The sequence below is a fragment of the Lipotes vexillifer genome, unplaced genomic scaffold (assembly GCF_000442215.2).
Source record: "Lipotes vexillifer unplaced genomic scaffold, Lipotes_vexillifer_v1.1 scaffold690, whole genome shotgun sequence".
NCBI classification, from domain to species: Eukaryota; Metazoa; Chordata; class Mammalia; order Artiodactyla; family Lipotidae; genus Lipotes; species Lipotes vexillifer.
In genome coordinates this window covers 2,689,021-2,715,441 of record NW_006798376.1, presented here as the reverse complement: position 1 = coordinate 2,715,441, position 26,421 = coordinate 2,689,021, and the positions used below count along the sequence as shown (strand labels likewise).

General features: G+C 41.1%; 1 protein-coding gene across 1 annotated transcript in view; it reads left to right on the top strand.

The window, feature by feature from the left end:
* The window catches only part of SGMS1 (sphingomyelin synthase 1), a 109,364-nt gene that overhangs the window by 52,659 nt on the left and 30,284 nt on the right, over positions 1 to 26,421 (top strand). The window contains exon 2 of the mRNA XM_007470295.1: positions 17,661 to 18,511. Coding sequence (XP_007470357.1) covers positions 17,889 to 18,511 — 623 coding nt within the window. The 5' untranslated portion in view covers positions 17,661 to 17,888. The remainder of the gene's footprint in view (positions 1 to 17,660; positions 18,512 to 26,421) is intronic.

Below are 26,421 nucleotides of genomic sequence, written 5' to 3'. Positions count from 1 at the left end.
CCCGCAAAAAAAAAAAAAAAAAAAAAAAATTATGGTTCTTTTTCATCTTTGCCAACTCAATAGCTGAAGAATGGCACCTTGCTATAATTTTTCTTTTTCTTCTTTTTTTTTTTAAACTTGTGAGATTGATTTTTTTGACTTTGTGTGTGTGTGTGTTTGGCCTGTTTGTAATCTTTGTTTAAAGTCTTTTCCTTAACTGATTTTTAAGAGCTCTTCATATTTGTAATCTAAGACAGATTTAAAAAATATTTTTGTCAGGGGCTTCCCTGGTGGCGCAGTGGTTGAGAGTCCGCCTGCCGATGCAGGGGACACGGGTTCGTGCCCCGGTCGGGGAGGATCCCACATGCCGCAGAGCGGCTGGGCCCGTGAGCCATGGCCGCTGGGCCTGCGCGTCCGGAGCCTGTGCTCCGCAACGGGAGAGGCCACAGCAGTGAGAGGCCCGCGTACCGCCTTAAAAAAAAAAAAAAAAAAAAAATTTTGTCTGGTGTTGTTTGACTTTTAATTTCATCTATGGAGTATTTTGACTGCTATTTTTATGGTTACTTGTTTAAAGCTATATTTTATACACTTAGTGTCACGTGTGTTAATGTTAGAGACTTAATAAATGCCTGTGAACTTGCATTGAGTTGAGAGAACACTTTATATACGACTCATTTTGAACTTAGTTTACTATAACATAACACAGTGATATATGTTCAAGCCTTTTTAAGAGCAAAGAACTTGGGACTTCCCTGGTGACGCAGTGGTTAAGAATCCGCCTGCCAATGCAGGGGTAACGGGTTCCATCCCTGGTCTGGTAAGATCCCATATGCTGCGGAGCAACTATGCCCATGCACCACAACTACTGAGCCTGCGCTTGGGGGCCTGTGAGCCACAACTACTGAGCCCATGCGCCTAGAGCCTGTGCTTGGCAACAAGAGAAGCCACTACATGGGGAAGCCCACGGACTGCAATGATGAGTAGCCCCCGCTCACCGCAACTAGAGAAGGCCCGCGCACAGCAACAAAGACCCAACGCAGCCATAAATAAATAAATAAATAAATAAGTAAATGAACAAACAAATAAATAAATTTATTTTTTAAAAAAGCAAAGAACTTATGTCACCTAATGCCCGATAGCCTAGCTGTGCTCATTCAGATCTTTTACTTTTATCATGCCTTAAAAAAAAAGTTGGGCTTCCCTGGTGGCGCAGTGGTTGAGAGTCCGCCTGCCGATGCAGGGGACACGGGTTCATGCCCCGGTCCGGAAGATCCCACATGCTGCGGAGCGGCTGGGCCTGTTACCCATGGCTGCTGAGCCTGTGCGTCTGGAGCCTGTGCTCCGCAACGGGAGAGGCCACAACAGTGAGAGGCCCGCGTACCACGAAAAAAAAAAAAAAAAAAGTTAACTAACTTTACAACTTGTATAATTTTACATATTTTTACATCACTGACTTAGTTGCAAGGTTCTAATTTTGTTGCATTAAGTTATAGTTATGGAAGGTAGAAAATAAAGCTTATTAGGTTTTTATATAAACCAAGAATAAATATTTAAGTGATTGTCTTAAGGTTAATGCTTCTGGTAAACTGTGTGTTTTTTATATATTTATTTTTCTTAATTTACTTTTGGCTGCGTTGGGTCTTCGTTGCTGTGCGTGGGCCTTTGTTGCTGGGTGCGGGCTTGCTCTAGTTGCAGTGGGTGGGAGCTACTCTTTGTTGCAGTGCGCAGGCTTCTCATTGCAGTGGCTTCTCTTGTTGCAGAGCATGGGCTCTAGCGGCACGGGCTCAGTAGTTGGTGGCTCGTGGGCTCTAGAGCACAGGCTCAGTAGTTGTGGTGCACAGGCTTAGGTGCACCTAAGCCATGTGGGATGTGGTATCTTCCCGGACCAGGGATCGAACCCATGTCCCCTGCATTGGCAGGTGGATTCTTAACCACTGCACCGCTAGGCAAGTCCCTGTCTGTTCTTCAATTGTAGGGTTTTGTATTTCTTTGAGATTCTACACCCCAGACATGGTCCTGTTTAGGTGAGATTGCGGGATAGTTCAGATAGGCAGTGTGTTGTCTGGAAAACTATGGAAATGGCCATATTGCTAATCCTAGAGTCACTAGATCCACGTTATAATCACATGGGTATAGTGTAAGGAGCATCAATTGATGATTTAGAAAACAGGGGTTCTAGTTTTTGCAATTCCACACATAGTTGTATTGCTTAGGTGTAGGGTCTCTGTTGGAAGATGTCTCTAAAATCCTTCATAGTCTGCGCAAGGTGCTGGGATGAGTCTGTAATTTGATAGACTTTCTGCTGCCCCCTGGTGGTATTCTACCTTAGCCAAAGCAAAAGCTTTTACAGGTCCCTTTACAACCTGAGACTGTGCTCCGGTGCTGACCCACTTGATGGATGAGGAGCATCCCTTCTGTGCAGCTGAGCTTTGCTGCTGCTAACCATTGGTCAGTTGATAAAGAAGCTCAGTGAAGATGGGCCCTGTAAGTTTGGGAAATTATCAGATCGTTAGAACCAAGAAGACATGGTCAGTGATGCCCAGAGAAAAGTCGATGAGTTGATGGGTATTCATTTTTAAGAGTTGGTATACTTGCTGTCAGAAAAAAATGCTTAATGTATTTTGTTTTGAGTGTGGAGATAAAGGTAAGGAAGATGTACACTTGCTTTCCCTGAAATCCAGGAGACCAGGGAAGGAGACTGGCACAGGGGCCCATTTGGGGAAGGAGAATAGAACATGGTGGGAACAAGGACAGCACCTTTACAGCTGCGACTGACCAAAGGATGCACATTCAAAAAAAAAAAAAAAGTTAACTAACTTTACAACTTGTATAATTTTACATATTTTTACATCACTGACTTAGTTGCAAGGTTCTAATTTTGTTGCATTAAGTTATAGTTATGGAAGGTAGAAAATAAAGCTTATTAGGTTTTTATATAAACCAAGAATAAATATTTAAGTGATTGTCTTAAGGTTAATGCTTCTGGTAAACTGTGTGTTTTTTATATATTTATTTTTCTTAATTTACTTTTGGCTGCGTTGGGTCTTCGTTGCTGTGCGTGGGCCTTTGTTGCTGGGTGCGGGCTTGCTCTAGTTGCAGTGGGTGGGAGCTACTCTTTGTTGCAGTGCGCAGGCTTCTCATTGCAGTGGCTTCTCTTGTTGCAGAGCATGGGCTCTAGCGGCACGGGCTCAGTAGTTGGTGGCTCGTGGGCTCTAGAGCACAGGCTCAGTAGTTGTGGTGCACAGGCTTAGGTGCACCTAAGCCATGTGGGATGTGGTATCTTCCCGGACCAGGGATCGAACCCATGTCCCCTGCATTGGCAGGTGGATTCTTAACCACTGCACCGCTAGGCAAGTCCCTGTCTGTTCTTCAATTGTAGGGTTTTGTATTTCTTTGAGATTCTACACCCCAGACATGGTCCTGTTTAGGTGAGATTGCGGGATAGTTCAGATAGGCAGTGTGTTGTCTGGAAAACTATGGAAATGGCCATATTGCTAATCCTAGAGTCACTAGATCCACGTTATAATCACATGGGTATAGTGTAAGGAGCATCAATTGATGATTTAGAAAACAGGGGTTCTAGTTTTTGCAATTCCACACATAGTTGTATTGCTTAGGTGTAGGGTCTCTGTTGGAAGATGTCTCTAAAATCCTTCATAGTCTGCGCAAGGTGCTGGGATGAGTCTGTAATTTGATAGACTTTCTGCTGCCCCCTGGTGGTATTCTACCTTAGCCAAAGCAAAAGCTTTTACAGGTCCCTTTACAACCTGAGACTGTGCTCCGGTGCTGACCCACTTGATGGATGAGGAGCATCCCTTCTGTGCAGCTGAGCTTTGCTGCTGCTAACCATTGGTCAGTTGATAAAGAAGCTCAGTGAAGATGGGCCCTGTAAGTTTGGGAAATTATCAGATCGTTAGAACCAAGAAGACATGGTCAGTGATGCCCAGAGAAAAGTCGATGAGTTGATGGGTATTCATTTTTAAGAGTTGGTATACTTGCTGTCAGAAAAAAATGCTTAATGTATTTTGTTTTGAGTGTGGAGATAAAGGTAAGGAAGATGTACACTTGCTTTCCCTGAAATCCAGGAGACCAGGGAAGGAGACTGGCACAGGGGCCCATTTGGGGAAGGAGAATAGAACATGGTGGGAACAAGGACAGCACCTTTACAGCTGCGACTGACCAAAGGATGCACATTCAGGTGCCGTCAGTTTAAATTCACCCCTTTAGATGACCTCTAGTCTGAAAATAGTTTAAACTCCTCTAGCTATCAAAGTTAGTATTAGAAATTTATTTTGGGACGTAGGCTTGAACTTGATTTCCCCTATCTGGGCCTGTGAGTTGTTGCCAATTTTGCAACGTGGTGTTAGTCCCCAGGGTCGTGGTCTCTAAGTTAGCTTTCCTCTTACCTCAGTGAGTTAAATTTATTTTTATAAGTATAGATTTAGCAAAGATTAGATAGACCTTTTTCTCCCTGAAACGGAAAGGCTTAGGTTTCCCAGCCAGTGGGGATTTCTAATCCTCGGTAGACTGTAAAAACTTACAGGCTTTTTACTTTACATTAATCAAGAAACTGTGTTTTCTCTCAGCCTGCTATTAATCCGTTACCAATACTGGGTGGTCCCAATTTAAACACCAAAGGTGTACTTTAAATTAGTTGCGTTTTATTATTACGCGTGGTGATTAGGGCCCCAATCAGTCTTCCAAAGTCCGTAGATTATTAAAAGCGGTGATGCTTCTGAGTAAAATCATCAGCACACGTCTAACTAAAATCTCTAACAATTTCTAGGTAGTGGAAGCATTCTGGGAGAGAATTTAGAAACTGAAATGTTAAACCTTCTAAGACATTTTGATGGTGTATGAGACGAGAAAAATATATTTGAAACCTGAACTGCCTTAGAAAATATGGGATTATGGTTACTGTATATTAAATGTATCTAAATTTTATGGTACTGTTATTCTCATCATTTCTTTAGTATTAAAGAGGTACCATTGCCTGTTACAATAGTGTGACTAAAACTTCTACATTTAGATACTGTAGGGAGGGAAAGAATCTTCCTCTTCCACCCATGTTAGGGTCTCTGGCAGGGGCCCCACAAGTTAGACTGACAGAAGACAGATTAACAAGAGAAAAGTAAGCAAATTTATTAATGCTTGTGGCGGATACACATGGGAACACTAGCCGTGAGTAACTCAAAAGGGTGGTAAGAACTTGAGTTTATATAGTGTCTTAACAAAAGAAGAACAAATTTTTAGAGTGGTGACGAGACAAAGGAAAAGGACTTTGAGCTTCTAGGGGAAGCAAACGTAAGAAGGCAAATATGTCGGAAAACTAATGGTAGAGAAGGTCTAGTGTTACCAAGGTTTGTTATATAGATTCCCCCAGTGCCATCTCTGGGCTGATAAGTTTTTAGACTCTTAAAGTTGTCTCCAGTGATTAACTTCTGTCCTTCCTGGTAGAGCAGGGAGAGAGAATACTTTTACAAACTTATGTCCTACTTTGGGGCAAAATAGGGGGAGAGCAGAGAGCTTTTCCTATATCTGCTTCTATTGTTGAATAGAATAGTTTGTATGCCCGATGCACAGTGAGGCCAAACGAAAACATTGGAGTGTGGAGCACAGAAAGGTTTATTGCAGGGCAAAAGCAAGGAGAATGGGTGGCTCAAGCTCAAAAAGCCTGAACTCCTCTTCTCGGGGAAGAGTTTTTATAGGCAAAATTGGGGTTGGGGGGGAACTGCAGGGCATGTAACCCTCCTCTGACTGGTTGGTGGTGAGCTAACAGGGTGCTGTTCCAGGAATCTCAATCATCAGCCTTCTGGTTCCAGCCAGTCTGGGGTCCACCACTTGGGCCCAGCCTGAGTTATCATCCTCCACCTGGGTGAGGGCTCTAGTTCCTACAGAAGAACTCAGAGGTATGTATCAAAGTATTATGCACGTCCCCTCAGGAGGAACCAGGACCCTGCCCCATCCTGCACTGTTGTTTCTTTCTGGATTCCCTCACTCCCCTAATTAGTTTCTGTTTGAATCTGTCCTTTGGAGCTCAGAGAAGGTCTAGGAAGCTTTCCTACAAACAAGAAGGGGACACGGAAAGGCTTTTCTGCCTGGGAGGGCCCCACAGCATCCTGCTTGGTTTCACTTCTCAGTTGCCCTCCGCTCAAAATAATCCTCATGCCAAAGTAGCATATTCTGCTACCCTTCAATACCAAAACCGTGGCTTTGTGCTTTAAGCCTGCGGTGATCCTTGTGGGCAGGGACAGAAATACCAGTAAGGAAGGTCAGAGATGGAGACTGGCAGCTGTGGTTTGAGGTAAGATGGAGGAAAGCATAGCCAGGATGGTGAAAAGCAGGATGGGGCTAGAGCATTCTTCAGGGTCTCCTTTCCTTTAAAAAAATAAGTTAGTACAGAATAATAATAACAAATGTATTTTCAGTCATTGTTCTTGAGTATGTGATGAACTCTCTCAGAATAGCAATTCATATCCCCTTGAGTTCTGGAAAACTTTCTTGAATGCTTGCTTTGATTATAGCTTTCCTGTTTTTTTCCTGTGCTCTTCCTTGAGCTCCTACTAGTCACATATTGAATTTTCTAGATGACTTTTTTAGTGCTCTTACCTTTTCTCTCAATTTTCCGTCTTTCTGTCTTGTTCTACTTTCTGAGATATTTCTTCCAACTTTATTTTCTAATTACCATGAATTTCCAAGACGTTTCTTTTAAAAATTCTCTGATTTTTTTTTTTTTTTGGTACCATTTTGTTCTTGTTCAATATCTTTGAGAATGTTAATAATAGTTTTTCTTAACATTATAATTTTCCTACTTAGTTTGTTCTTCCAGGTTCTTTTTTTGTTTTAAGCTCTGGCTTTCATGTTTATTAGAGTTTCTTCAAATGTCTGTAATTTGTGGGGGGGGGGACATCCATTCTTATTTTAAAGAAGGCACTTAAAAATGCTGTCTGAAAGCACTTTGCACGAGTGGAGCTTGTTTGTATGGATTTCAGTGCAAGATGATCAGTGCTCTTTTCTCTTAAAAATGTCTGGAGTTCCCAGGGGAAAAGAAAAGATCTGCCTGGAAGTTTTCATCCCGGCTCCCAGTATTCTGGGTGCTTAATAAGGTAAAGGGCTAGGGCAGGTCTGGCTTAACATCTGTTTGCAACTTTCACTTAATCCATTGTAGTTAGTGTGATGGCCCTACTTTGAACTGTGTTCCTGTCCCCTGTTCTAGCAAGTCTCATTTCCCTTTTCCAGACAATAAACTTTCAGTCTTCTCTGGTGTGGAGGACAGCTAGTTGTTCCACTGTGCAAAGTGAGAATCTAAAGGTTAACTTTTTAAATGGTCTTTCGACCAGTCCTATTTTTAGCTCCACCTTCACCCCCATTTTGCAAGTTATCTGCACCTCCAATTCCTCATTCTTTTTTTTTTTTTTTTTTTTTTTTTTTTTTGCTGTACGCGGGCCTCTCACTGTTGTGGCCTCTCCCATTGTGGAGCACAGGCTCCGGACGTGCAGGCTCAGCGGCCATGGCTCACAGCCCCAGCCGCTCCGCGGCATGTGGGATCTTCCCGGACCGGGGCACGAACCCATGTCCCCTGCATCGGCAGGCGGACTCTCAACCACTGTGCCACCAGGGAAGCCCTCCTCATTCTTTTAAGGCCTCTGTTACACAGTTTGCTTTTTATTTTTCCTCCTTACTGGCTTAGGGTTCTGTTTTCTTAGGATTGCTGTCAGTTACCACTAGTCCATCTGCTTCCCAACCTCCTAAACTAGCTGTCTCTTTTGTTCTCTTTGCTTTTTTTTTTCTTTTCTTTTTCATCCCTATATTATCATTTGAGGAGAGTTTTAAGAGGCGGTGGAAACTAATGCACATGTTTAGTTAGCCATCTTTTTAAAAATAAGATTCGTCTTTTGATGGAGTGGATTCCATCTCCCCCTCCTTTTCTCCCTGCCAAAAGACTATGTGGATGCTGGATTGCTTGAGTTTGGGGGATTTGAAAAAAACTGTCAACTGCCTTTAAACATACACTTTATATATTTGCTGATTTCCCTTCCTCTTATGACCTCCCTTTAACCTTTTGCTCTCCCTTTCATCCTGAGGTAACAGCTCACCACAGGCTAAGGAGAGAACCTGGGATTTTCCTGTATTTTCTTTAAAACACCTTTTTTTTTCCCCCCCTACTGTGTCTTATTCTTGTATTAATGTTTTAATTCTTTCTTTTATAGCATTAGTATACTCACTTTACCACTCTTCAAACTTACTTTGTTTTCTCAAGTTCATGGTTTGGTAAACTTCCTGTTTGTCACACCTGCTAGCTTTACCTCTTGGTGGATTATTTCCTCATATAGTTTATACTTTGCAATTACTTGTTCATTCTTAACTGAGATTACTTTTTCCATGGGAAACCTGTGAACTCTTGCTTATTGAAGAGTCTCTAAGGGGCTATTTTGCATTTACTTCTTTTGTAATTTACATTAATTTCTTGAAGTTTCTTAAAAACACAGGATGGGAAAACATGGCTTCATCTTTTTTCCCAAGCCAGTGACTTTTTTCATAGCCCTGATTTACATTTATGATAGATTCAGAGGTACGTGCAGTCTTTTTAATTCCAGCTGAACAAGCAGTAAAGTGGAAGGGTTTTAGCTTTTATTTTAAAAAAGAGGAATAGGAAAAAAGGAAAGGAATGGAGTGAGGTGTGATGGGAATAAGAGCCTGTGTTCGCTCTTCCCAGGCTTCTTGGGGCAGATAAGATCACCATTGTGCACAATAGCTGGATGTGAGAACTGATGGAATTTGGAAACATTGATTATGTCCTAACATTCTTGAGTTGCCAGATTGAGTCTTTGTCTCAGGACTACAGATTAACTTGATGAATATTATAAAGTAGCCCTGCTGGTTTCAGACCTAGAGAGGCAGTTCATCAGCTGAGTGGGAATAGATCCCTTCAGAGTTTTGGTAATTGGATTCTAAGAATGAAACCCCAGGGGAAAACTATAGTGATTAGTTGTTATTAGAGTTATACAAAGTTTTCCTTACTATAAAGACAGCAAGGCAGAGTTTTCAAATGGTTTTTACATTTGGCAGTAGACTGGATAGATGGATACTGAAGAAAATCTAGATGATAGAAGAGTTGTCATTCTGATGGTTTGTTGTTGTTTTCTCTCTGGAATATCTGAAATATCTGAGACTGGAATTTCTTTATGCACTTAAGTTCAGATTTCAGCTTCATCTTTGTGGGTGGTTTGGCTCTTATCCTGAGACCATTATGTTTGGTGAATATGATGGTTTTGGAACCTAATTATACACAGAGGGCAAAAGTTCCAGGTATTTAGGGAAATCTGCAAGCCCATTTCATATTTTTAAAGAAAGCAAATGTAGGAAGCATCTATTTTTAATTTTACAATGCAGCCTACGTGTTTAAAAACATAGAATATGCTTGAAAGAAAAACAACGTTTTTCTTTTCTAAACACAAGTAATATGTCTTTATCAGAGAAACTAGAAAACACTGGAAAAAATAAAGCCAAAAATTATTTCGTAATTTTATCTCCCAAAGATAACAGTTCACAGGTGATATACGCCTTCTAGACGTTTTTCCTATGGATGTTCGTGATACATGTGTGTTTCCAAAAATGGTATCATTCTCTTTTGTAACCGGTTTGACAAAACTGTGTATACACACATATATAAATATGTATCACAATAAATACAGAAGTATAGTCTAGTCTTTAGTGGAGGCTTAGTATTCTGTTATATCATGATGTATTTAATTCTCAATTTTAGGTTGTTTCTAATTTTTGCCACAATAAATGATTCTTTGAATTTTCTGGTTACTAAATATTTACATTCCTTCAGAGAAGACCCAAACGGAGGCCTGGTGTATAGGAAATGGAACGAGCTAGTCTTGCTGGTGGTAGGACTTTCCAAGAAATGGATGAAACGGTTTTGTATCTCACACTGTCAGAGAACCACTGGAATCATGATTTATAGCATACAGTTGACATGGCTGGTTTCTTGTCATTGTGTTATATACACTACCTTTGTCAGCCAAAAATCATCTTTCCCTCTGGAACACTGAGGGCTACTACATTGGAATGGGTCATTAGGGAGGGAGATACAAAAAGGGAGGCTATCAGCTGGGTTAGTTATAGGGCAACTGCAGAGAAAGAATACATTTCAGATATTGCAGAATCAAACTATTAAACATCATTAAATAAACAAGGCAGAGAGGGGACCCAAAGATGTCCATATGAGGCTCTTCCAGCAGTTTAAGTGGACCATGAGGCAAGTATGTTTACTTCAGCAAGCTCTTCTTTCTTGTATCTCAGCCAAATAGGCCAGCATATACTTAGTTCAAGGAGCCATTTCAAAAGGGATGGTTTGCTAACCAGAGTTGACTATGGAATTGTGAACATTGCATATAATAGCAATTTAAAATAAATTACGATTTAAAGGTTAAAGCATCAAAAGTCATCTAAAATCTCCTCAACAATAGATTGAAACTGTGTGGTTGTTATTCTAGCCATTTTTTCTTCTTCAGAGAAATACAATTTTATGAATTCTGCCTATTTAAATTAATTCCTTACTTGTTAAATAACAACCAAAAAATCTTACAGCTAATTAGATTGGTTTGGAGAAAAGCATTCAGGAGCTATCCAAATTGAGTCAGAGAAGACTTAACACCTACCTCATGAGTATTTCAGTGGGCTGCATTGCCCTCAAAGGTCCATTAGGTTACTGTTGACTTTTATGGAAAGTTCTAGTAGGTGTAAAGACCTTTATGTGGGCTTGAAGCGTTTACAGAAAGGCATTTCGTCTGTTTCACAGTAAAACAGTATCGATTCTTTTATTTTTCCTATTTCTTTATTTTTTTTTATTTTTTGGGGGGGCTGCGTTGGGTCTTTGTTGCTGCATGCGGGCTTTCTCTAGTTGTGGCGAATGGGGGCTTACTCTTCGTTATGGTGCGCGGGCTTCTCATTGCAGTGGCTTCTCTTGTTGTGGAGCACGGGCTCTAGGCGTGTGGGCTTCAGTAGTTGCAGCACGCGAGCTCAGCAGTTGTGGCTTGCATGCTCTAGGGCGCAGGCTCAGTAGTTGTGGCCCACAGGCTTAGTTGCTCCGTGGGATCTTGCTGGACCAGGGCACAAACCCGTATCCCCTGCATTGGCAGGCGGATTCTTAACCACTGCGCCACCAGGGAAGCCCCATAATATCAATTCTTGATTTTATTTCTCTTTAACAAAGTACCCACAGGTACTTTCATGTTGTAAAGTCTGAGCTAAATATTACATGCTCACCAAATTTTGATATTGCATGAAGTTGATTATATAAGCTAGTAGAGTAAAATCATGTGTGTGCCCCACGTTGCTTTTGTTCTTAGAGATTTGATACATGGAGCATGGAGCGGGAAGTTTACTTGGCAATTATGCTATGTACTGCTTCCTACTTTCATTTGGCATTATCAGCATTTAGAAACATCTGGAACTTCTCTATAGTTTCTTCACTGATATGCCAGCTATGTTAGTTCAATCTTGCGTCCATCGTGCCTTAAAAAAATCATGAAAATTCAGTTCTTAATTTCATGGGCTTTGTTTTAGAAGTTCATCGAATCTTCAAAGGAGAATAAATTATATTCAGTATAATCATTTCTTACGTTTTAATGTATTGCTTTCTGTTATCCAAACCACTGTCAGGTACATGTGAATTCCCTTAATTAATGGAACAAGCAAATGGAATGAACTATTCCACTATAGGAAACTGAGGCCCTGATATTGGAGTACAAGTTAACGCCAGAGTAAGCATTAAAACTCAGATTTTCTGAGCATTTTCTGTGTGGATAGTTGTACTGTGTATTTTGTGGTATTCTAATTTTTGAAAAATTGTGTTCAGTATGTAATTCGTATGGTTGCTTTTTGTTAATGCAACAATGTCTTGTTCCTAGGCAATGTCAGATAACAGGATAATATAATAGATTCTTTTTGAATAAGGGTAAATATTCATAAATGAGTTATTTAGTGATTTTGCTGGTTAATGTTTTTTTTTCAGTACCAGTATAATTGCTTTAACTTATTTTTTCTTTTTCTAGACATCTGGCTTTGATGATTATTTATAGAGGTTACAGTGTGTGGTGGAATATTATCTAATGCCTTTTTTAATATTAAAGCCTAAAATACCTATTTTAAGAATTGGAGCTGAATTGTATTCACAGATTTATTTTTTATTTAGTTAAAACCTTGGTGAGTTTAGAATATATAATGAAGTGTTCTTCCTGCCCTTTATCTTCTAGGACTCCATAAGTTTTAGAAAGACTTTTCAGATTATCTTTCATACATTCTCCAATCTGTGAGACCATTGACTATTTATAGTGGGAAAGCCCTGAAAAACATCTTGAGTCTCTGCCTAGACCCAGAACTAACTCTTTGCTATGTGTGAGATTTTAGACAAATCACCATCTCCCTGGACTGTAGTTTACTTATGTCCAAAAGTTACAGATGCATGAGAGTTCCAGCACCTCTTCCGTCTCTCAAATTCTGTAGTGTTTTGGAATAAAGAGTTTATGTTCAGCTTTTTTTCTTCTATTACATCTTCCCGGTTCTGAGAACTAAGTCTAATGATTTGAGCGCTACGTTATTTCTTAACTTTCTCCCAGTAATGGATTCCGGGTGGCTTTTCTGGATGATGGTGGTAATCGTTTTCTGAGTCCAGCCTAACGTACAGTCTTCTGGGTCTAGATATGAAAGCAGTTTGCCTTTCCCTTCTCAGGAACGCCACAATATGTTCTAAGTTGAGTGTATGGATCCAGGGGACAGTCAGTGTCTCACCTCTCCTCCTACAGCCAGACTCTGGGGTCAGTGAGTAAGTCCTCATGTTTTAGCTGTGGCCTTTGAAGTACTGAGTAGCTGCCCAATAGTTACTTCCATAGAAATGAGTATTTTCCCTATCACGTGATTTCAGCATCAGCTGCAGGAAAACTGCGTGTATGCCTTCATTTTCAAGCTTCAAATCTTGCTTGAAATATAAATTTTATTTTCTCATGAAATTCGGAAAGATGTGTTTCCTCATGTGTGTCCGAATGATTTGGGCTTTTAAAAATGCCATTTGGAAGTGGCAGCTTCATTAAATAGTTATGAAATGTCACTATGGGCCCTGTTGGGCAAATAGAAAGGAAGCAGGATATTACAAAAAGAGCAAGACGTATCTCTTGGAGTAATTAATAGCTTTCATTCCTTTTACACGCTCGTCGCAGCAGTAGCAGCCCATGTGAAGGTAGGTAAGGTAGTTGTTAACCCCATTTTCCAGAGGAATCTGAGCTTGAAGAGGTTAAAGGATTTTGTCAAGAAGAGACGTAGCTGAGTTGGGTCTCAACTGCAGGCTCCCTGCCTCACACAGCTGTGCTCTTTCTACCACATCATGCACACAAGACAGAGAAATGATATTTTGTGGCACAGATATCAGTGACTTAGGAGTTCAGAGAGGGGGGAAAGATTGTGAAGGAGTGACCAGGAAAGGCTTTGCAGAGAAGGACCTTAAAGGCTAAGGGAAGAATCTGGAACTTGTTGAAGAGGACTCGAAGGAGCATATTCCAAACCGGGGGGGAATCACAGGAACTGTCTTAAGGAGTGAACAGTTTTTTGTCCTAGTCAATTAATGGAAGCTATTGGGTTATCTTGCTGTCTCTTAAGAGTTCTACTGGCTATCTCAGACTGCCTGACGGGCTTGCTTTTGCAAGATTAGTGTTGCTTCATTTGGATAGAAGCTTGCAGTGCCAGAGAGAGAGAGAGAGAGAGAGAGAGAGAGAGAGAGTGTGTGTGTGTGCATGCACGTGTATGTGTGTCTCATGACCCTATATTGTCTCCTACCATCTGATATTTTTCTATTTTGAAGATGATTGTATCTGAAGAGGAGATTATCTGACTTTCCTCATCAAAGAGAAGTGAAATAGTACCTTGGGTTTGGTCTGTTCTTTGTGGTTCTGAGGGGCTTTCCCCTCCTGGTGGACTTCCTGCATCAGGCAAGGGGAGAAATGCAGAACCTGTATGAAAAGCCCATGTTCATTTCCTTGGGCCTGAACATTCAATCGAGGATTTTTCTTTAGAGTTCTCAGAACCACTTCAAGCTGTTGAGCGTTCCCTCGGCTCTAATTCTGCTGAGGAATATTTGGAGAGAGGTTTGGGGTCTGATGCCAAGAGATTTCCTTTCGTACAGGACCTTCTGCCAGGACTCCCATTTGGTGAGTTTCTTCTTGTCACTCTAGGTAGTAGTAGTGATGATTGAAGCCCGTAGTGATGATTGAAGCCCCTCTGTAGTGGTTTTTAAGTGGCCAGAGATTCACTTTGGTTTCATATTTCTTTCTGGAGGATGCCCATCTTATTCTCCTTGACCATTCAAGTTGTTTGAAAGCAATTTTCAGTATCAGCGGCATTTTCAGTAGTTTTACTTTCCATTAAACCATCTACATGTTGCTAGTTATAAGGGACATTCCCTTAGATATTGAGTAGATATTGATTGAGCAACCTCTGGGCCCTGGGAAGGTAAGATACATGGATGCTTAAAGATTGTAGCCCTTCCATGGTCACTTATAGCCCCCTGGGACAGTCTAGATAGACACTTGGCCACAAGGGAATACGTCGGGAAGGTGCACAGCACTGTAGATGCTCAGAAGGGACAGTGCCCAACTGTTTTGCAAGGTCTGGAATAGCTTTTAAGCTTTACTGCCATTTGGTTGATTGTTATGTGGTCTGGGAAGTTGGAAGTTGGACATATTGTCCATTTTCATTCCAGAGTCAGATTTGGGGGTTCAGTAGGGACAAGTTTGGACTTTGAAATCAGAAGACCTGAGTTCAGGTCCTGTTTGTGCCAGTACCTCCCAGTGTGTCCATAGGGAGTTCATAGTTACTAGGGAGGAAAAGGGATGGAGAGCAGGACAGCCTTGATGAAGTCAGTTTAAGAAATCCTGGTAGAGTTTCTTTACTGGAGGATTCCCAGGAGCTTCTAACATACTAATGTGTACTGCTGGCCCTGGGAAGGATTATGGTATGCAGTTCCTAGGCTCATTTGAATTTTTTTTTTTAAAGCATGGAGCCCTTTATCAGATTATTATTCTGCAAAGCATACTTAGGAAACACTGTCGTCACTGATTTCTATCTCTTAAACCTACGAACTTGTGCAGGTTTTTTTGCAGTTAGCACAACATTATTTTATTTTATTTTGTTTTTTACTTTTGGGGCACGCCCTGAGGCATGTGGGATCTTAGTGCCCCGACCAGGGATCAAACCCGCGCCCCCTGCATTAGAAGTGCAGAGTCTTAACCACCAGACTGCCAGGGAAGTCCCAACACAACATTCTTTTGAGATTAAAAAAAAAGTTAGCCCACTATTGGAGAGTGTGTTTTCATCATGAGCTGTAGCGGACAGTTAACTATTGGATATGATAGAAAATTTGAGAAAGAAAAAAAGACCCTACCTTTTTTTACTGAGGCGTAATTGACAAATAACCTTAGTTTTATATTCTACAATAATTTGATATGTGTGTGCCCTACAAAGTGATCACCACAATAAGTCTAGTTTCCATTGGGCACCACATAATTGACTCCTCTTTCACCGATTTCACTCACCTCCAACCCTTCTCTCCTCTGGTAACCACCAATGTCTTCTCTGTATCTGTAAGTTTTGTTTTGTTTTGTTTGTTCATTTTTTTTGTTGTGGTTTTTTTTTTTTTTTTTTGGATTCCACATATAAGTGATATCATATGACTTATTTCACTTAGCATAATACCCTCTAGGTCCATCCATGTTGTCAAAAATGGCAAGTGTACACTGCTGGTGGGAATGTAAATTGATGCAGCCACTATGGAAAATAGTATAAGGGTTCTCAAAAAAATTGAAAGAGAGCTACCATGTGATCAGCTATTCCACTTCTGGGTATTTATCTGAAGAATAGGAAAACACTAATTCAAAAAGGCATATATACCCCTTTGTTCATCGCAGCATTATTTACAGTACCCAGGTTATGGAAATAACCTGTGTGCATCCATGGATGAATGGCTAAAGAAGATGTAGTGTATATATTTACAATGGAATGCTACTCAGCCATAGAAAACAGAAACAGAAACAAAAAAGCAGACCCTTTTTAGTGCTAGGTTGTGTATCATCAACTTTCGCATGTGGTGTTTAAAGTACTGACAACAACCCTGTGAAGGAGATGTTTGATTATGTCCATTTTAGAGATTAATAAGGTGAAGTTCAAGTAGTAGGTTATACACGGAGATGCTGAAAGTCAAACTATGGTCTGTCTTTTGCCAAAGGCCATGTTTCATTAACCATGGTGCTTCGTTAGAGAGCTAGGTCTTTTATTTTTAACTTTTCTTTCTTTTTTAAATTTTAAATGATTATTACAAAATTAATACATGCTTATTAAAGAAAAGTAGGTGGGAGAGAAGTAGAAAATGTCCCCAGGCCCATCATCAAGTAGAACTTCAGTCAGTATGTGATATATTTCTTTCCCATTATTTTATGCAATGTTATGTTCATTAACCATAATTGTGGTTAAATATATGTATATATAATATATACATTTTTGGACATATATTTATACATAAATAAATTTATAAAACTTCGAATTCTGCTTTTGAATCTCCCTTCCAGATGTGCATTTTGGTTATTGCCACATCACTGGTTAAGTATTTTAATAAATAAATATAGTAAACCAGGACTTGGAAACTTGTAGCTCTTTTATGCAAGCTGCCACTTGACCACGGGCAGGTTCCCTGACCTTCTGGTACTCAGTTTCCTCGCGCATAAGTGAGGGAGTTGGTTCAGAGCACTGATTTTGAAACTATGGTATTCCACGAAACCTCCTGGAGGCTGGGAGTAAAGATATCATCAGAGCAAGGAGGACCCTGGTCCTTCATTCCATCTGTTTCAACCTAAGCATCTACATTTGTAACTCTTTTATAGATTTGGGGTCCAAGCACATTTGGAAAAAGGAACTCATTGATTTTTTTATAGAAGAGTGTAAAATTGTTGGACCAGATGATCCTGAAGCTCAACATTTCTGTGATTCTCTTTTATGATATCTGTTAAGTTGTGTGCGTTCTTAATGTTTTAAAACATTTCTTCACCAGATAGAGTGGTAGATTAAGCAGATTTGATACATTCTTTAAGATGATCTCAGGAACCATGTAATAAGCACAAAAAGAATCACTGATCCGGGCTTCCCTGGTGGTGCAGTGGTTGAGAGTACGCCTGCCGATGCAGGGGACACGGGTTCGTGCCCCAGTCCGGGAAGATCCCACATGCCGCAGAGCGGCTGGGCCCGTGAGCCATGGCGGCTGAGCCTGCACGTCCGGTGCCTGTGCTCCTCAACGGGCGAGGCCACAACAGGGAGAGGGCCCTGGTCCACAAAAAAAAAAAAAAAAAAAAAAAAATCACTGATCAGTACTGAGCAATGTCTAAAGCACTGTCAAATTATTTCTTACCAAATCTACCACTGCCTTTGACTTGATCAATCTCAGGTCCAATTTAATGCTCTTTTAGGGAAGACTAACCAGGGAATCAGTGGTCCCTTAAACTAATACATGTTTGAAAACCATGGACTTCACCAGTACCTGATTTTCCATTTTCCTTATGCATGTTAAGGTTTTGCATTTTGAGGGGATTGATTTTCGAGTCCCAGTGTCTTGACTTTTTCTCTTGCCTCCACAGAAGGAAGAATCTTGTTCAAAAATGAGGTGAATTAATGCTCAAGCACTCAAGAACCCCGGACAGCTACATGAAGTGTTTAAAAACTGCCCTGACCATCTCGCCACACAAGTCTGTCATGAGGCCTGACAGGATGAGTGCACCACGGAGGCACAGTGTCCTGCCCTGCAGGAACGGTGACTGCTGACCTGCCGGGAGCAAGCGGGGGGCCGCGTGTTGTCTGCCAGTACAATGAAGGAAGTGGTTTATTGGTCACCCAAGAAGGTGGCAGACTGGCTGCAGGAGAATGCTATGCCAGAATACTGTGAGCCTCTGGAACATTTCACAGGCCACGACTTGATCAACCTAACCCAAGAAGATTTCACAAAACCCCCCCTGTGCCGAATCTCCTCCGACAATGGGCAGCGGCTCTTGCACATGATAGAGACCCTGAAGATGGAGCACCACTTGGAAGCACACAAGAATGGCCACGCCAATGGGCACCTCTGCATTGGCACAGACGTCCTCGCCCCTGATGGCAGCTTCAGCATCAAGGTCAAACCCAAGGGGATGCCAAATGGGTATAGGAAGGAGATGATAAAGATCCCCATGCCAGAACCAGAGCGCTCCCAGTACCCCATGGAGTGGGGCAAGACTTTCCTGGCCTTTCTTTATGCACTTTCCTGCTTTGTTCTCACCACAGTGATGATCTCGGTCGTCCATGAACGAGTACCTCCTAAGGAGGTGCAGCCTCCACTACCGGACACGTTTTTTGACCATTTTAACCGGGTGCAGTGGGCCTTTTCTATTTGTGAAATTAATGGCATGATCCTTGTAGGACTCTGGTTAATTCAGTGGCTGCTCTTAAAATACAAGTAAGTAAAGCAAAAGCTTGCAGATTCAGTGATTGGGGTTTCTCACTGCAGATGTTTGATATTCATTATTGGCAAATGAAATTTATCAAGCAGTAGGAATCAAAGCACATTTCTCTTTTTTTTTGTTTGTTTGTAAACCACATATTCTGTTGAACCAACTAAAGCTCTGGCAACTTTAAGAAAGTTCTGTGCTTGTTGCCTGCTTTGTACAAGATTCATACAGAATGATGAGTAGAATTGTTAGAGGTGAGGTTTTTCTATTTTCACTTCACAGGAAAGAAAACCCTCAGACATCTTCAGAGAGTACAGGCTATTGAACCACAGAAAAACTACACACTCTTGGTGTTTTTAACCCATCACATCAGTTGTCGACAGTTGGCCTATGGGCCATGAGTGGCTGTGTAGCTTTTCCCACACAGAGTCAGATATCTAGAACTTAGCAATATGTATTTAAAGATGTTTCACACAAAGAATTCAGAGCAGCTAGTCCAGAGTGGCTTGGACTAGTGGGAGAGTGATACCCACAGGGAATGACTTTAGGTGGGATGTGGATGAACCTACATGGCTTTCCACCTTTTATAGAATGTGTGGCATTTAAAGCAGTATTCCCTTCAAGTTTCTCAGGGTTTTTATTTATTTATTTGTTTGTTTGTTTATTTATTTATTTTTTGCGGTACGCGGGCCTCTCACTGTTGTGGCCTCTCCCGTTGCGGAGCACAGGCTCTGGACGCGCAGGCTCAGCAGCCATGGCTCACGGGCCCAGCCGCTCCACGGCATGCGGGATCCTCCCGGACCGGGGCACGAACCCGTGTCCCCTGCATCAGCAGGTGGACTCTCAACCACTGCGCCACCAGGGAAGCCCTCTCAGGGTTTTTAAATAGGTATCTCCTTTCAGTTTCAGGTGGATCCAAAGTGGCTTTCATGTCCCAAGTTCTAAACTCAATGCAGACAAGCTGTTTGCTTGGGTTGCCTGTAGCAAACTAAACACCTACATTGTCCTCATCTTTGGTGTCTGATTTTTTCCATTAGCGGAACATCTTTATGGCTTCCATGCATGGGAGTTGGAAACTGGTTTGCTAAGGATCTGAGTTTCTCTCTGGTGGACTGTGTTTCATGACCCACAGTATGGTTGAATATTAAGGAGATCATCTTAAATCAAGAAAACAAAATGCAGACTGAGAATTTATGTTGAACTTTAACGGAAATGATGAGTTTTTTCCTGGTACGTTTCATAAGGTCTGTGTTTTTTTTAACCTTATAAATTATGTATCTACAAGTGGAAATAAAAGCAATTCCTGACTCTTTGCCAGGAAAGGGCTATCTTAACCTTGTATAAAGGAAGTAATTTAAGTGGCCAGTTTTTTGGGGGGGCTGGTTTGGCAATCCTGGAGTTTAAGCTAAATTTGAAATAGGAGCAATGGTCTGGGATGCATTTGATTTGGTGGAAAGACTGTTTTTTGTTTGCTTTAGTTTTAAGAGGCTAAATAGATAAGAATAGGCCTTAGAAATATGAGATGCTCACAATTTATTAATTACATTCTTCCAGCTGTCAAACTTCAGTTCTGCTTTTGACTTTCAAGGTTTTTTTCCCTAGAAGCTCATTAGAAAACAATGCCCGTACATTTTGCCGCTTCAGAGGCAAGGTCAACTCAAATTAGGTTTCTTGGGGTCTTCTTGATTTTTGTTGTTTTGTTTATATGAGTTTGTTTTCTGGTTTTTATCAAACTTCTTACATGCAAGCTAATAATTTACTGCCCCAGAATATATCATTATGTACTTGTACATAACATGTGCAAGTTCATATCTTTCACAGAACTGTGACTTTTGAATAATTTTATTCTTGTTCTAAGAAGTGTCCTAACCATAGGGATAATTTCTTTAAAGTATATTACTATTTATATTTCTCTCAGCAGGGACTTTTCCTCAAATCTGTTTCTCTTTAAGCTTTCTAATTTCATGTTTTACCGGTATTTATTGCTAATACTGTAGTCATTTGTATATTTAAATTGTTCTACAGCCATAAATCAGTTGACTCACACCTTGGGCAAAATTAACCCAGGGCTAGGACACAGGCAGCCTGGGCTCCAGCCCCAGCCATGCCCTCACATGGTGGGTGGTGTGGATGAATCTCCAAATCTCAGGAGCCTTGTTTTTCTCACAGATAAATAAAGACCTCTCAGTCTAGATGATTTCTATTGTTCTATACAACTGTGTTTTATTTGATTCTAACATTATTGAATGGGCCAGTTATGTTTGAGTATTATTAACTGCAGAGCATTTTTCGTCCAGAGTACATCCAACTAAGGATTCTTTAAGGTCCTCTCTCTGGTTTCCACATCAGCAGGATAACTCAACTGTTGTCATGATAATCCTAAGCATCCCCACCCTTGTCCTGCTACTGGGACACATCTCTGGCTTCCCATCTACGTCCTTGAGACCTGTCTTCAGTGTGTGTGGCACACCAGGCATGGAAGAGGTAGGAAGAAAGATAGAGCTTGACACACCAAGCAGTGGGTATTAATGAGCTCCCTTTCCCTGGCCTTCAAAAAGAAGATTAAACTGTTTCATACAGTCAGAGACCCCTTGTTTCTAGTTATTTGGCTATGGCAGTGTAACAGTTTTATTACTAGGTATGTTGGGAAAATGGATCCTTCTGGTTATGGAATATTCTGTTTAAAAGTGATAACCTCTCATTTTGTGCTTGACACTTCTGACACTTGACCCCTCTCCCCAACCTCCACCAGGAAGTTTGCTACTTAGGAGTATGTCCAAACCTCCTAGGAATTAAACCTGCCTGGTCAGTAATTTCCAAAGGGACATTTTAATTTTACTTTGATTTTAAGAGTCTTGGAGCCTTAAAAAATCAGCCTATTCCTTCTTGCTTCTTTACCTTCTACTTTTTAGAGAAGAATCAGGGGCTGAAACTGTAGAGGGTGACTTATTGAGAAATGATATGCCGGAATTTGAGCAACATCTCCTGACAGCAAACCCTTCAGCCAGATGTTCAAGGTGCTAGAAAACACTGGTGCCCGAATTTATGACATTGTGACATTTGGTTCTATCCTTATGCTGTATACAGTTGTCCTTTACTGTTAAACATAAGTTTTGTTTTTTTGTACTTAAATTTTTTTTGCCTCCTTTCATTCTTAACATCTCCCCCTCATGTCTATATGTACATATGCTGATATATACATAGGTCCGCATGGGGCTTCCATAACGTCGTGAAGTTGGAAAGCAACAACAATGCCTGTCCTTGACAACTTTTTGATTTTTAAAATTGTAAATAATGTTGTCTCCCCATTTAGAATTGGACTTTCAAGCCACTGACTAGGAAAAATTCCTGGGAAATCTCTGCATTTGTGTCAGACTTCACTGCAAAACAGGTATCCCTTGTTTTAAGAAAGTGTGATTAAAGAATATGTTAAAGGGACAGATTTGGTAGGGACTTTCCATGCATGGCTACATCGTAGCTGACACGATGGCACCCAAATGTGATACAGGTGGCTCAGTGCTATTAGGACGTTGTAAACGCCCACCAAGAAGGTGGCCAAGGAGCAGGGTGGCAGAATTTCCAAGCCAAGGATTTTCTAGCCACTCGAGAAAGCATTATGACTTAGTATGGTGGTCATAGGTACCTCAAACTCAACTTTTCTGAGACCAGATTTGTCATCTGTTTCTTTCAACTTCTTGCTCCTATGTGGGCAGTGACATTTCCTAGAAACCTAGAACTTCTCGGTTCCTTTCATATAAATAGTCACTAAGTTCTGTCCATTCTAATTTCAGATTCATTACCTCTTTCCATTCCTACTTAGTGATGAATAGCGGGTGCTCAGATGGAGGCCCAGTTGCTTAGCCTGAAGCCTAGGGTCCTTCATAATCTGAGCCCAGGCTCTTCGACCTCATCTCTAGCTACTCTGCTCCACGGTTTTCCTTGAACACTTCAAGCTCATATCACAGTCCATTCTATTCATTGTGTGTGTGTCTCCTTCATTGCTAGACTTTTAAGTTCCCCAAGGGAAAAGACCAGATCCTTTTTGTCATTCATCTTTATATCCCACTGCCTGATACAGAGTCTGTCACCTAGAAAGTGCTCGTTTAAAATTCATTCATTCATTCAACTTGTATTCACTGAGAACCTACTCTGTGCCAGGCACTGTGGTAGACCCTGGGGGTGCTGCGGTGAGCAGAGGCCCCTGATGTTCTCACATCAGCTTGTATTCTGACCAGGGTGTAACAGTCGTGAACAAATGAATATATAATACCAGGCAGTGATAAGAGAAATGGAGGAAAATAAAGCAGTCTAAAGGGTTAGAAAGTGTTGGGGATAGTGGGGAGGAGGTGGTATTTTAGATTGGGTGATCAGAAAAGTCTCTAATGAGGTGACAGTTGAGCAGACACCTGAATCAAATGGGGGTGTACCAAGTAGGTGTTTGGGGCAGGAGCAGTCAAGACAGGAGACACAGCAAGTACAGAGTCTCTGAGGTTTACCTGGGGAATAGCCACGGGCCTGTGTGGCCAAGCGAGCTGGGAGGAAGCGGTGACACGGGGTCAGGGAGGTGTGGATGGCATCGTGGGCTGTGGAAAAAGAGGCAGGATTTTTGTTCCAAGTGTGATGTCATTAGGGGAGAATGATGTCAACAGATTGGTATTTTAAAAGAAGCCCTCTGGCTGCCGTTTAGAGAATAGGGAAGCAAGAGTGGAAGGTGGGGGATGGGTGTTAGGATGCCATTACAAATGGTCCAGTTGGAAGATGACCGCGACTTAGACTCACATTTGGCCAATGAATACATTTTGTGCTGGGCTGTGGGGAAAGGATAAACTTCCTAGAAGCTATGGCTTCGGTTACATTTAGAACTCCTTAATCTTTTATAGCCACAGGGCTGACTTCTGTTACAGTATCTCATACAGGGTTTTTGGGTCTCTCTGTGAATCTCTTGAGTTTTATATGAAATTTAATGAGGAATGAACCATAGATTGAGATAGAATTCACTAATTTGAGAGCTCTCTCAACGTTGCTTGAATATATTTTACTTCAGAGCAAAGTCAGGTGATGTGTATATTTGTTTTCTGTCATGGCTGCTTTTAGGTCAGATATTTGCCTAAAAGGAGTAGCACAAGTCAGGTGGGGAGTGAGGGTAGATAGTAAAATGATGAATTAAATATTGCAGGATATATTGATCCACTGGTGGTGTAAAGATTTGAAGAAAAAAGAAAAGGAGCCACTGGATAGTTGGGATGTGGGGTGGAGTTGAAAGAGCTTTGTGGTTGAGGCATTTTGGGCATGGAGTAGAATATTCTGGCATAAACAGTTGTATAGAGTTATGGAGAGAGTGGTAGAATGGTCACCAAGTAGGTTCTTTGAAAACTGATCTCATACCAAAAGGAAAGGAACTAGAGAAGGAAGTGCTGTTGGCAGATCCTGCTTAAGACTTGACATCTCTATTCGCAACTGTTTCTGGGGGCTTCCTTGATCCCGAAGGAAGGAACAGATACAGTTTTCCAGTGTGGCTTTCCCAGGATTACACTCTGAGAGTACTGCAGTGGATATTTAGATATTTGGCAGCAGTATGTTTTTTATGTTGGGAGACCGCTTTGGAAAAGACTTACTTTGTATTTTATCCTTTGGTAAATGCCCTGGGTTTGGTAGGCCTTATTTGTTAGGAGGGTGTCTGCCAACATAAGAAGGTTTATCTACAGCATTTGCCTCTCTCCTGTGAATGGAATGTAATTTCCAAGGACAGAATCCTTGTGCTGATTGGCAACTGCTGCTGTCAGGTGCTAATTTGATTTTTTTGTTTGTTTCTTTTGTGTCTTATTCAACAGGGTGGACTCTCCACTAACATTTGTCTTTCATTTTACCCCAGTTTGATTCCATCAGTGTTTCTTTTCACATTAAGTTGATTGGATCAAAGTACTTATCTCTTTCCTCTTCTACTCCCCGAGGTAGTTTATGACCACAGTTACTGTCAACATTTTTTCAATTGTTTTTAAGTCTCTGATGGTTGTGACTAAGTTACGTTCTTAAAAGCTGTTGATGTAGAGCATTTGAGATGAATCAGGTCCCTTCAATAGAGTTTATTTTCCAAGTTCCAGAAGAGCCTTTTTTTTTAAGGCTGTTTCACTTTATTAGAAATCGACGGTACATTGTGGCCCACTAGGCTAGGCTGGTCCCTAATGGAACTTCAGGGCATCTTTACATTTAGTAATTTGTCAAGAATTATTGAAGACTGGTGCTAGGGATGTAGCAGTGAGCAAAACAAAGCTACATAGAGGTTATCTCCTGGGGAATTTTTGTTTGTTTTCACAGTAACATCTCAGGTTTTTAAAGTGTGTGTTGTCCAGACTCTATCTTAAAGTATAAAACTCATGAGGACAGAAATTCCCTCATGTTATTGCTTTGGGGGCATCTAGCACATTATTTAATTGGCTAATAGACTGTCATATTCCTCTCCAGCCATAAAGCAAGTTAAGAGCTCATGGATCGTCCCTTCCCTTCCTTTCCTCTCTCTCTACACATGTACCTGCATCTATTATATACTTACTCAAAGTCTGTTTTCTTCTGTTCCTTTTCATCCATGTTGTCAAAAATCAGTATCGCCCTGTTCAAACGGCAGATTCCAAACATTTGAGTAACGAGAATTTTTTTTTTTTACATGCACTGTTATTTCATCCAGTCAACTCTTTAAGCAGTGTGTTCTCTTGTCTCAGTGAAGCTACCTGAGACACAGAAAAGCTGTTGACTTGCCCGAGATCCCACACAGAATATTTTGAGGATTGAAGGCTTTTCAGTATAAATCCAGTCTCATAGTGTCCTGGTATAATAGGCATCTGTCCTCTGGAAATGTGTTTTCTTAGCAGATATAGTAGCATAGATTCAACATGCAGAGGACAGATAGAATGAAAACAGATCAGTCCTGTGTTGGATAATAAGGTTTATGTGTCATATACCATCCAGGAGACATTCATACTTGCCCCAGGGTGGACCTGCCAATCCTGAAAGCTATCCCAACTTGGCTGTTCCACAGTAGTTTGTAGAAAGCGTACTGAGTTCTGTCCTACTTGACTGCTGTCCTGTGACCTCCTAGGTGTGGTGTGGCATGGACCCTACTCACCATGGGTCTGGGAAATGCCCTCTGCCTCCATGCAGTCACGCTTTTCCACTGAAGACTGCTGACCAGGCGCGCCCAACCTTAGACTATTTCTTGCTGTTTCTAGCAAGTTTTCTCCCCTTGATTCTGACCCTGGGCAGCAGAGCCCGGGGTTAAGATCCTGTTTTCCTTTCTGGGGACCTTCCCTGTCCCATTATCTTCCCGTGTAATCTGGGCGTCCTAGGCTTTTGCAGGCCTCTGCTCACCCTCCTTGGAGTGGGGAAGGACAGTCACTCTAGGCACTAGATTTGGTTCCAGGCTCTACCTCACTTCTCATTCTCACTTTGTTAGCTCACAGATGGTGTTACCCGCTTTCACCTCTTCTAATTTTTACCAGTTTAGGTCTCAAGACCTAAATACTAGCCTAAACCCTAGGAATTGTAGGGAAGCTAAATTCAGTAATTCCAGCAATTTAGGTTTTAAGTTAACATAAATATTATAAGAGGCTTTTTAAACTGAGACTTAAGACAAAAGGGAGAAAAAGCAAAAAAAAAAAAAAATTGGTGCAATAAATTAGTTTTCATGAGTTAATTTTTATTTATGACACTAAAGGAAAAAATAAGTAGTGTATCTTGCCTGTAGGCCAATTAGAAGATAAAAAGAAAAAAAATTTACTTATGTTGCCTGAAATAAATAATGCTAACATCTGGTTTCATATTCCTTTTCATATTTTTCTGTATGCTCATGTAGGTGTAATCTACATGTGTGTGTATTTTTAAGTAGTAGCACATTTGCCCTGTATTTTACAGTGTGCCTAGGGGT